Source organism: Macrotis lagotis, chromosome 1 (assembly GCF_037893015.1).
Source record: "Macrotis lagotis isolate mMagLag1 chromosome 1, bilby.v1.9.chrom.fasta, whole genome shotgun sequence".
In the NCBI taxonomy this organism is placed as follows: domain Eukaryota; kingdom Metazoa; phylum Chordata; class Mammalia; order Peramelemorphia; family Peramelidae; genus Macrotis; species Macrotis lagotis.
In genome coordinates this window covers 319,369,302-319,381,443 of record NC_133658.1, presented here as the reverse complement: position 1 = coordinate 319,381,443, position 12,142 = coordinate 319,369,302, and the positions used below count along the sequence as shown (strand labels likewise).

Below are 12,142 nucleotides of genomic sequence, written 5' to 3'. Positions count from 1 at the left end.
TTGCATGTGTCTGTTTATACTAGTGGTGGTTTGCTCAGAGAAACAACACCCGGGGAAAGCGGGCGTCCTGCAGCTGCCCCTCTCCACCCAGGGGCTGGGCTCCGAGCCGCGCTTCCCCCTTACAAACAGCAGGAAGAGTGGAAAGGGGGCGTCTTGGAGCAGGGCGGACTCGGAGGGGACGGGGGCGGGGGCGGGCTGCTGCCGGAGCGCCTGGCGCTAAGACCCAGGGAGGCGAAACCTGCCGGCGGTGGTCCCAGCCTCCCAGCAGGCGCTCGTACACTAGAGGGCGATGCCCGGCCCGGGATGTCGAGGCTATATAACCGCAGCAGGGAGGGAGTCGAGCCATTAGCGATTAAGGGCGGTCCAGCCAGGCTGCCGGGACTGGCCGGCGCTCGGAGGGAGCCGAGGGCAGTCGGATCCGGGGCTGCGGGGGCGCTGGGGAGAGAGGGGGGGCGCGGGATCCCCCTCCTCCCGGGAGTCTGCGAGAAGGCAAGAGGGAGCTGGGCTCTGGTGCCCCCCCCCCGCCGAGGAAGCCGGGTCCCCCCCCCCCCGTGGCAGCCCCGGGCCCAGGATCGCGCCGGTGGCTGGCGGCCGCTGGGCGCTCCCCGAGGTCCGGGTGCCCGGGCAGTCTGGATCCCCGGAGCTGGTCACCATGCCGGGCAGATTTTAGCTCCCCCATGGAGCAAGCCAACTTCTACGAGGTCGAGTCCCGGCCCCCGATGAGCAGCCAGCTCCAGAGCCCCCAGCACCGGCCCAGCAGCGCCGCTTTCGGCTACCCCCGGGACGCGGCCCCCCCTCAGCCCCCTGCCACACCTGCCGCCGCCGCCGCCGCCTCGGAGCAGCTGGGCGACATCTGCGAGAACGAGAACTCCATCGACATCAGCGCCTACATCGACCCCGCCGCCTTCAACGACGAGTTCCTGGCCGACCTGTTCCAGCACAGCAAGCAGCAGGAGAAAGCCAAGGCGGCCCTGGCGGGGGGCGAGTTCGACTGCCCCCCGCAGCCGCACCCCGCCGGCCACGCCATGCACGGCGCCCACGGCGCGGGGGGCCACCCGCACGTCTACGGCTGCGTGGCCGCCGGCTACCTGGACGGCAAACTGGACCCCCTGTACGAGCGCATCGGGGCCCCGGCCCTGCGGCCGCTGGTGATCAAGCAGGAGCCCCGGGAGGAGGACGAGGCGAAGCAGCTGGCGCTGTCCGGCCTCTACTCCTACCAGGCGCAGCAGCAGCAGCCGCCGCCGCAGCCCCCGCCGCCCCCGCCGGCCCACCACCACCACCACCACCACCACCACCACCCGGCCCCCCACCTCCAGTACCAGATCGCCCACTGCGGCCAGACCACCATGCACCTGCAACCCGGGCACCCCACGCCGCCGCCCACGCCCGTGCCCAGCCCTCACCACCAGCCGCCCAGCAGCCTGCCCCCGGGAGGGGGGCTCAAGATGATGCCCTCGGACCACCGGGGCAAGTCCAAGAAGTCGGTGGACAAGAGCAGCAGCGAGTACCGGGTGCGTCGGGAACGCAACAACATCGCTGTGCGCAAGAGCCGGGACAAGGCCAAGCAGCGCAACGTGGAGACCCAGCAGAAGGTGCTGGAGCTCACCAATGACAATGACCGGCTGCGCAAGCGGGTGGAGCAGCTGACCCGCGAGCTGGACACGCTCCGAGGCATCTTCCGCCAGCTCCCAGAAAGTTCCTTGGTGAAAGCCATGGGCAACTGCGCGTGAAGGAGCGCTCCCCTCCGGCCAGCCCTCCTCCGGCCCGCGCTCCCGGGGGCCCCGGGGCCCTTCGTGGATTCGGCCCCTCAGACCCTCCCCCCCCCACCTCCGCGCCCACCCGGACGCTGGACCGAAGGGTCGGGCCCTGGAGACTGGCGGGGTGCTTTTGTCGAATCTCACACCAGACTGATCTCGAGACTGTCCAACCTAGAATGAGGAAATTCCGGTGCCATAAACCCTGGCTGGCTTTGATTCTCCGTCCGCCCCCGCCCGCACCCCCAAAGCCGGCCTGAACCTCTTCCAATCTGAGATTTGACCTTAGGTCGTGACCTTCAGGTTTCTTTCTTGTCGGAGGCGGCGGGGGTGGGGGTGGGGTGGGGTGGGAGGTGGGGGAAAGAAAGAGAGAGAAACCGGGAGTGAGGGTGGGGGGCCGAGAAGAAGGAAGGGAGAGAGAAGCCCGGAAGCCAGGCGGCTCTAGTATTAAGTAATAACCCTGTGCCTTAGGAGCGGAGACGCGTCTAGATTGAAACTCTGGGATTCTAAGTGTCTGCGGAATGGAAGGAGCAACCATGTGCCTTTGCCGTTTGATCTAGGGCTTTCTCACGTCTCTCCACCTCCAGGCTCCCGGGCCCCGTTTCTCTCCCTCTCCTTTCTGCTGAGAAGAGAGGTGGGAGCCTGGGGAAAGGTCGTAGAAAGCGAAGCTCCAACCATCCTAGGAATGGGGTTTCGGAGGACAGGTGGTGGGCCTTGCCTCATAGACCGGAGAAAGGCAGGTGAGGCAGATGGAGGTGAGGGTAGAGAGAATAGAGACTGGGGGGACGACTTGCCAGGATGCTGAACCGGAGAAAGAACTTGTTGATATTCCGATGCGAATATGACAAAGTCCTTAAGAAGAGAAAGAAACCCCAGTGACTTGGCTTTAAGCCTGTGGTTGCTGCCCCTAGACTTGTGGGAGCCGAGTTTCTGGGCCGAGGTGGGGGATGTCTTCCTTCAGCCTCAGTCTTGAAGAGAGCTTGGACAGTGATCCGCGGTCAGCTCTCCCCATAAGAGGAGTGCTGAGGGGCTGAAGTCCTAATTCAGCAGCTCTCCCCTCCTCCAAGGAAATGTTGTGTGAAGTGTAGAAAGAGTGGGGAAGTCCGGGGACTAGTGAAACTGGCCCCTTGAGGAGGGGAGGAAGAAAGGGGACGCGAAGCCAAACTCAGAGCAGCAATGGCTGTATTATATGTGGTGAAGTCGCAATAATACGAAGCACATTGAATAAACCCCCATGAGATGGGGGATTTAGTTACAAGAGGCAGCCAAGCCTGGTCCTTTCTCAATTGATTTGCAAGCCTCATTCCCAGGCTGAATCTCAATTGTGCGGGCTAAAGTGTGACTGTCCACCTCTGTTAATTAATGTTTCAGGCCCGTGGATCACCTCGTTTGTATTTTTCACTCAGATTCTGGCCAAGAGATTTTCTTTGTTCACGAGTGGAAGGAAGCTCTCCAGAGTCTCCGCCTTCCTCTCCTTTTATTATTATTGTTGTTTTCCTCTCCCAGAGGGATGGGGAGAAGCTGAATACCCTCTACCTCCCTCTTCCTTTTGTGCCCCGTCCCCCTCCCAAAGTCCCCAGGGAGCAGCTCCCCAGAAGTGGTACAGGGAAAAGGCAAGGGGAGGCAATTCTTCTGATGGAGAGGTTTGGGTCGAGAGAGAGAGGAACCTCCAAGATGGCTTAAGCTCCCTCAGGACAATCTCACTCAAAGCAAAAACCTGGGCCCAGACCAATGAGCCCAACCTCACCACCACCACCACCACCTCCCGACTTGGACCCTCTGACAATCAGAAACTGGTGGGAGACTCTTTCCAAAGGCACCCCCACCCCCAGCAGAACAGCCAAGTCATATGCCCAGGGGAAATCTAGGCATGGGAGGGTGGAGAGAAGAAAAGGGCCAAGTTTCTTTTTTGTTGTTGTCGTTGTTGTTGTGGGAGGATATTTTATTTTCCAGATGTGATATATGGGAATTTCGTGTTGCCTGTTTTATGTACAAAATATATATAAATATATAAATATATTATATATAAATCTCTATAAAAGTGGAGCTCAGTGTCTTTTTAAAGCCAGAGTGAAACTATATGGGAGGGCTGTCAAGGGCCAGGTCCCATTCCTCAATAAACATTGCATATTCTTGATATAAATGAATCCATGCTCCGGCTCTTCATTTTATCGACTGGGCAGCCTCAGTTCTCTGCTCGCACCTCCAGTGGTGACTGCCAGGTTGCCCCAGGGACCCCACAGATTGGCATCATTTTCTGAACAGTTTCCTAACAGTATATTTTCTGCAGGAGAAATTTCAGGATTCTGTTCTGGCAAACATTTGTTGGGGTGGAAATGAGACCTGGCCAGGAGGAGTCTAACTCCTAACTCTTACCGAGGAGAGGGTAATTGCATGACATTGTCACCTAGGAATCAAGCAACCGGAGGAGGGGGTTGGGGTCTTGGAGGTCTTCTCTTCTTGCATTAAGTTAGGATCTTGAGGCTGCTGCAGAGGTCCACAAGTTTCCATTCTCAACTAGCAAGTGTCCCATGATCCTTTGTTTCCTGAGAGGTGTAGGGACAAGAAAAACAAGGGTGAGGGTCAATAGTTCTAGCTGATCATCTGACCTCTATTCCCCTCCCCAACCCAAACTTCCACTCCACTCTTGTTCCTTTCTAGCCCTAAGCTGTTTTGCAGTTCCCCAGCCCAAAATACAACTGCAAGGCTCCTCTCACTTCTGAGAACTGGGAGCACTGGATCACTCCAGAGATCAACTGAACACTGACAGAGACTATCTGTGGCTTTGAAAGCATTCTGTATGAGATGAGCATGATCGAGGAAGGGGTCCAGGGCCCTGTGGGCTTGGGAGAGCAGGGCAGAGAAAAGACTCAAAGTGAGGATGCCTAGAATTACAAAAACTCCAGTCCAACCTCTGAACAATTAATTAGCTGTGAGGTCCTCGTGAAGCTGGCTTTGCCTGCCTCAGTCCCAGCCAGGGCTCCAAGGTCATATACCAGTCCTGTTCTGGCCTCAGCTTGTTGTTCTTATCCTCCTTTCCAGATTCTTCATGTCTGGGAGGGGAGAGGGTCATGTCTACTCAAATCAACAATCACTTATTAAGCCTCACTATGTACTAGACACTATGCAGGATGGGGTACCCCTAGGGTAGGGATAGGAAGGTAATACTGACCAAGGAGTGGGAGACCTGACCCTGGAAGAAATGGGGTCTCAGAATATGAGAATGAGAAACAACCCAAGTCTGGTAGAGTGGGCTACCCCAAATTAGGCTATAGGGTGGGCTGCTGATGGCTTCACACCCTGGCTTCCACTTTCAGATCCAGCCCATTAACTCTTTACAAACTACACCCCATGCTCTCTAGGCAATTAGGATTAGGTCTTTGGGACACTAAGGAGTCCTCTATGCCAGTGGTCCACTAAATGGGTTGATTGGTTATGACTTTCTCTAACTAAACACCAGCCCCAGGTCTCATTGATCCTCTCAGAGGAAAGGGGTTGAGGTCTTCCAGAAAGAACAGGGAACCAAGCAAAACTGACCCTAGGAAAGGGTTGAGATGGCTCTCATTAGTTCTAATCTAGGTTTGCTTTTGTCCCCTCTAATTCAGAGTAGAATGAAACTGGGACAACAAAGCCAGCTTGTATGTGTCTGCCCCACCCTACCCCCATCCCCCCCCATCCAGAGCAGAGCAAATACTGCCTACCCTGGGCCACACACAGGAAATCTTAGAGTCATTTCCACTTCAGAATGAGTGTTTCTATGGCCTGTCTTTGCTCGCTGCTGTTTTGATGTGTCTTTATTTGGAGCTATTTCAGGATGAACCCTCTCTGTACCTGGAATTAAAACATTTGTGGGAAAAATAACACAGCTGGCTGGTAAGGTTTTCCTTCACCATTGCTGCTTCCCTTACTGTCCCAGCTATGGTCTGCTTAATTGAAAAACTGAAAGCTGGTCCATAGCCCCAAAGGGAATGAAATAGCCATTTCTTTTTTCACTTGACAGTGTGCCTCCTGTCCAGTTTCAGGCTTCAACCAGGCCTGCCAGAGTTGAAGCATTTCCCACCTGGTGACATGCTTAGTTTTAAATCCTAAAGATTAAATTGACCAGATACTTGGAAATGTTGACTTTCCATTCTTTCACTCTGGACAATTCTGCCCACTAGCATTTTCTGTCTACTCCTCCTCTTCCTGCTCTCTCTCCTCAGTCTATGGCTCCCTTGAGAGAGGAGGAGAGGGGCAAAGAACTGAGAGAGGGAAGGAAAGAGGAGAAGAGAGGAGAAAGTAGCACAGGGGAGGGTGCATGTGAAGTCTGGGAGAAGATAGGAGAGGAGAAGGAATGGGAACTAAGTAGAAAGGGAAACAAAAGGGGAGAGGTGGAGAAGGGAGTAAAAAAAGCAGGAAAGAAAAGAAGGGAGGGGAGAAAGCCAAGAGAGGAGGAGAGGACCGAGGAGGAGGCTGCCGGCAGCACTGGAAACTGGGGAGGGAGGGCAGCCTGACGATTTTCCTCTGCAGGTCTCAGCTTGTTGAGCATTATAAAAACCGATACAGAGTTCAACGATCATTCCAGTTTTTCTTGTTTGAGAGAATATCCACGGGCTTCCCTGGTGCCCCCAAAGAACCTCCCACTGGATCAAAAGGGGGAAGGGGGAGAGGAGAGAAGATAGAGGCTCACTTATACTATTCTCTTCTCTCCTTATTAAACTGTCTAACTTCAGTTTCCTCTTTTTTAATCTTCAAGTGGCTCTCTCTCTCTCCTCCCCCCACCCCAGAAAACTCTCTCCATTGGCATTCTCAAGGCCCAGGAAGGGCAGATTCCCACTAGTTGTTAGAGACTGAGGCCAAGCAGTGTGAATGTGGACTCCCTAGAAACTCAGGTTGTAGTTCTAAACCACTGGCAGAGAACTCCTGAGATCCCCAGTCCCTGGACTTGGACTGGCAGAATAATTTCTGGTCTTCTTTAAGGAAAGGCTGATCCTTTACTTGTTGTTGGGACTGAGAAGAGGGAGGGTCTCCCTCCTTTCAGGATCTCAATGCCACCTTTGTCATGAGATGCAGGGCAGCATGGGTCAACCCAGGCTGGACCACTCTCCGAAAAGAGGGCTCCCTTGGACTGGTTGGAAAGAAGCCTGGTGTCTGAAGATTTCCACAGGCTACTCTCTGTTACCTGAGCAAAGGCCTCTCACTGGTCTCTACATCTGAGAATTAAAGCTGAGTAGACAGGAAGATCATTTCTTCCTGCTCAACTCATCCTTTGGGAAACGGGAATAGGGAGTTGGTTCTACTGTCAATCAATTGTCAGAGCTCTTCAGGACATTTCAGGTGCTCCTGTTCTCCTTGCCCAGATGGGGCAAGAAAATTTCAAGCTGGGGGCCTGAAGGAAAAGAACAATTGTCCTCTCTTTGTTTCTCGTTTCATTCCTTTATAAGTACCACAAACTCACTCCCTACAGTAAGCCTTTCTGATTCATCCCACCTGACTGATTTTTTTCAGGGGCCCCTTTTCATTGTTGTGTATAACTCTGCATGACTGGTACCCTTTCAGTCTACCTTTTCTATGCACTCTGGCTCATCCTGTTTCCTCCACTAGAGGGGAAGTCCCATGAAGACAGGGACGGTCTCTGTTATCTCCTTGGTTACTCCACACATCTCCCAAACCCCAGGAGGAGAGAAAAGGCAGTTTGTAGACTGACTTCACAGGAGGATACAAGATCTCAGAGGAAGCAAAGGCGGCTCCTCCATTTCTCCCCACAAAATCTTTCCTGATGGTTTTAGCATAGCTTTATGGATGTCATCCAGAATCCTTATCTCCAGCATCTCCTGAGGATCTGCAAAGCAGGGCCTTGGCTGGGACACCTGCTGATGAGCCACCTATGACTAGGTGAGGAGTGTCAGTCCCTTCTAGATCTCCTGCCTCCCACTCCCAGATGAGGAACGAACCTGCCTAGCCACCTCCAGCAGGCAAACTTTAGAGGGGGGCTGGGGCAGGCAGTGGGGATTGGAAAAGGAGAGGACAAATCTCACTCACATGTAGGCAGGGATAAATGGCATAGGTAAATGTTTAACATCTCTGGAGAAAGAAACTGCATGAATGACACAGTTTTCAGTTTAATCTGTATTATTTACACTTTCTGTACGCTAGACGATCAACAAAACAATTATACCCTGATTTGTAGCATTTGCTGATTTCTGAGGTGGAGATGCTCACAATAGAAATTTGACATCAGCTCTCCCTGGCATCTAGCACCCCCCCCACACCTGTAGGGCCCCATTCTGGCCCAAATGGACAGATCACCAAGACTCCACTGAGTTTTCTGTTCAGGAATTATCAGTATTATTGTTGGTATGGAATTCCCTAGTATGAATAGATTTAGCTGTAGCTCCCACTTCAGCAGCTCTTCTAGTTCTTAGAGACTAACCATAAAAACAATAGCAAAACACTTATCCTATGGAAGAAACTCTGCTGTTCACAAATTTTTTTCACATTCTGTTCTCTTACTTCTTCCTCAATCACATTTATTCGGGAGAAGCAGGGCAGGAGTTACTGCCCCCATTTTACAGATGAGGAAATGAGCTATACCTTTGGTAGTATACTGAAAGCTAGTATCCTTCCAGGGTAGGCTTGCTTCTTCCCAAGAGCAGCAGAGCACCAGAGGTGCATCGGAAGGATAGAGGACAGCATGAGTTTTGGTCCTTGAGTAAATACTCTGCCCCCCTACCAGGGGTTGAATTCCTCAGAGTCCATCTCAACCTCCTCAGGGGACCTAATGAGAGCCTTTACTCCTTCCCCCCACCCATAAGGAAAAAAAAAAATTTAAATAAAAATTACACCTTTGAAGTAATATCATGGCACTTAAGAATTTGACAACCCAAAGCTCTTTTACCTTTCCCTGCCTATCCTTCCTCCTACCCCCCCCCAGATTTTCTCTGGCTCTCTCCCACTTTTCTCTCTGTGGATGAACTGCTTGACGTAAATCAGCAGAAAAATAGGAAAGATACCAATTCACTATCGAAGCATCCCAGCCCCAACCCAGAGCAATTAAAAAGCCAGATGTAACTCTCCGGAAAAAAAAAAAATGGCGTTAATAATCAGAACAGTCTGTGAACTGTAGGAACCCAAATCCAGCTCCAAATCTGAAACTGAGTTTTGTATGTTTATTAGCAAAGCCACGGATAGTGTCTCATAGCATCCTACCTGCTGCTCAAGAGGTATGGGGTATAAATGAAATAGGTAAAAATCCTGCCTTTGCCCTTGACTGTTTAATCTGAGCTTCTGGAGTGGGAGCTCTGGAGCCTGGTCACTTAGGAATAATCTAGGCAAATGTGGAACCTATTACCCAAACAGCTCCAACTCACGGCCAGCCAAGATTTGGCATCTGAACTGCTTTGCTCTGTCTTGCTTTTATTTTTATTTATTATTTTTCTAGGCTTCTGACCACACCCACTGGAAACAGGCCTCCCTGGGTGTGTAAAATCTTAAAACACCCTTTATTTCCACTCATTGAGCTGAATCCAAGTCGTTTCAAATCATTAGGATCTCCATCTCTCACAAAGCCCCCTCCCCTTGTCTCAGGGAGGAGATGGAAGGTCAGAGCTCCTTAGAAAGCAGTCCTTCTCACTGGCAAATAGAAAATGACTAGAGCTTATGGAGAAATACTCTCAGAAGCATACTTCATATGCCCAACCAGCCATATGGAAGGGTGATAGGAGGGAAGACAAAGAAGATTTGATGAGGATAATGGAGTTTCTGTTGCTCTCCCTCAGGATCTTAATTAATCAGAACTGAGGTGTGGGACTTTTCTTCCTGAACATAAAAAAGGTACCTGGGGGAATCTCTGGAGTCTGTCCGAAACCTCACCACCACCACCATCACCATCACCAACCACAGTTCCTATCTTTGGGGCTTTAGGTTAGGGGGTGAGGCATGATTGTCAATTCAAAAGTTAGGCACCGGTTTTGGACACCCCATTTTCTCTTTTAAACATCTTGCTTTCTCTCCTACAGAATAGTGTAATCTTCAACCTTGCTACCCAAACAGTGGGTCTATACTGCTGGAGTTCCTCTATCATTCTTTAAATTTATCTTTCATTTTCCTTTTCCCTTTTCTCGCCTTTTCCTCACACCCTTTCTCCTTCCCCACTCTGTCCTGTACCACTAAATGTGCTCACCAGACATGGCTGAGATAGTCTACTTCATCAAACCTGGTTGTATTCAATGGTAAAATCAGTGGTGTGAGTATGATTACAAGAACACTGAGGATTCACTTCTCTCCAAAAGTATCAGATGCAGTGGCTTGTCATAATTCCAAGAATTCCGGATAGTTGTTCCACTTTCTCTAGAAGATTGCTGCTAAAATGGAAATACCTTTGGCAAGTGTAACAAATCAAGCTCCCAATAGTCATTAACATTTATGAATTAGCTTGCAAAATTAGCCATAGTCTAGCAAACCTCCAAAAGGAAGAGATACCATAAGAAAGGAAGGGAGGGAAGGCCTAAAGGCTCTGAGAAGGGAAGGTCTGCAGTGTAGGAGGAGGAGGAATTGCTGAAAGTGGGTTGAGGGGCAAGAAAATGGAGAGGTCCAAAGATAAGCTTCTCCTCCCACCAAAACTGTGCCTGAAGAGGGCCCAGGGGAGCCCAAAGCATAGACTATTGAGCTCGTGTATTTAGAAAGTGAAACAGAACACTGAAAGGGATTTTCAGGATTTCTCCAGCCCTTTACAAACCCCATTCTGGCCCAAATGGACAGATCACTAAGACTCCACTGAGTTTTCTGTTCAGGGATTATCAGTATTATTGTTGGTATGGAATTCCCTAGTATGAATAGATTTAGCTGTAGCTCCCACTTCAGCAGCTCTTCTAGTTCTTAGAGACCAACCATAAAAACAACAGCAAAACATTTATCCTATGGAAGAAACTCTGCTGTTCACAAATTGTTTTCACATTCTGTTCTCTCACTTCTTCCTCAATCACAGTTATTCGGGAGAAGCAGGGCAGGGGTTACTGCCCCCATTTTATCTCCAAGATCACTCAGCTAACAGGTATCCTATCCTATATGTGCTTCAAACACCAGCCTTCAGAGGTAGGCTACCTGATAAAGCCATTATGGAAGACCCTTTGAAAAATGTGACTCTTGAGGTGACTAACCTGGGCTTTCACCCTGGGATATCACCTGAGAGTGAAAACACAGGGGTCAATCAATCAGCCAGTAAACTGCCTCAGGTACTTACTGTTCCAGGTGATATAGACGGGGGTGGGTGGGGGGGGGGGGTGGGGGTGGGAATGAGACAATCCCTACCCTGGTCTAGTAAACACCATTGACCTACCGTCCCGAGGTGGGCTCCGTGGGCCACTTCCTCACCATCAACTTCCCAGAAACTTCAACCCTCAACCTCGTGGCAGGTATCCTGCCTTTCTGTCCTCGTCCGGGACCACCACCCCCCACCCAGCTTCAGGCCCTCCTTCCCTCCTCCCTGGAGACAGCTGACAGCAGAACCTTGCGGCAGAAGGAAGGCTTCTGGCTCGCTGAGCAGCCAGTGAGTCTTCCCTGCTGTCGCCGGGCTGCACCAGGCGTCCCCGGCTCCAGCCCCCCGCCCGAGCCCTCGGCGCCTCCCCCCGCCCCGGGATTCCTGCACCTCGTCTGGCTGATGAGGAAAGCCAGATTGATGGTAAACTCCTCAGCGAGCACCCGGCAGTTCTTGGTCAGGCCTTCCTTCCCTCCTGCCCAGTGAGACAGGGCCGGGCCGGGTGTCGCTAACGGGCCGCGCATGTGTGCGCTCCGGCTCCCAGGGAAGGAAGACCCATTAGCGAGATTAGACACCAGATTACGGCCGGGCTCACATGCTGCTTGGAGTGATTTACAATTTGCAAACACATTTTATTTGGTTCCTGGGTTTTGCGCGAATAATTGCAATGACTAAGCCCGACGGGGACAGGTCGCTGCTCCCCAAAGAGAGGCGGGTGATGAGGGATGACGGGGAGCAGGGGGCCCTTCCCCCTGTCGCTGCCAACCACGACGCTGGACCAACAAGCCCTGTCCCGGGCACGGTTGGCCCCGAAGTCCTCGCTAATTGGATTTTAATCTGCTCTTTAAGATTGTCCGGGAGCGTGTGTTCCCTACTGATTTATAGGGCAGTTGCACGTCCTAACTGCAACTTAATTGGCGTTAACCTGAGAGGCGGCGGGAGGGGAGGGCTTTTTAGGTTGGGTATTGTTTTGCTTTGCCTTGTTTTTCCTCCTCCAAACAGAGCGTAGGGTGATCGGTTTTGGAGGCCATGGGTTCGAATTCTAGTTTGGGTAGCGAGTCAGCCCTTTCGTCCGGGTCCGTTTCCTTTTCCAGATGATACCCTAAGATCCTTTTTTATCTTTATGATGCTTGAGTACGCTTTCCTTCTGATC

At 51.9% G+C, this 12,142-nt stretch overlaps 1 protein-coding gene across 1 annotated transcript; it reads left to right on the top strand.

Moving 5' to 3' along the window:
• Positions 1-580: 580 nt before the first annotated feature.
• On the top strand, positions 581-2,073 carry CEBPA (CCAAT enhancer binding protein alpha). The gene has a single exon (XM_074228067.1). It carries the CDS (start codon positions 678-680, stop codon positions 1,728-1,730), a length of 1,053 nt encoding a protein of 350 aa, XP_074084168.1. The 5' UTR covers positions 581-677; the 3' UTR covers positions 1,731-2,073.
• The last annotated feature ends 10,069 nt before the right edge of the window (positions 2,074-12,142 follow it).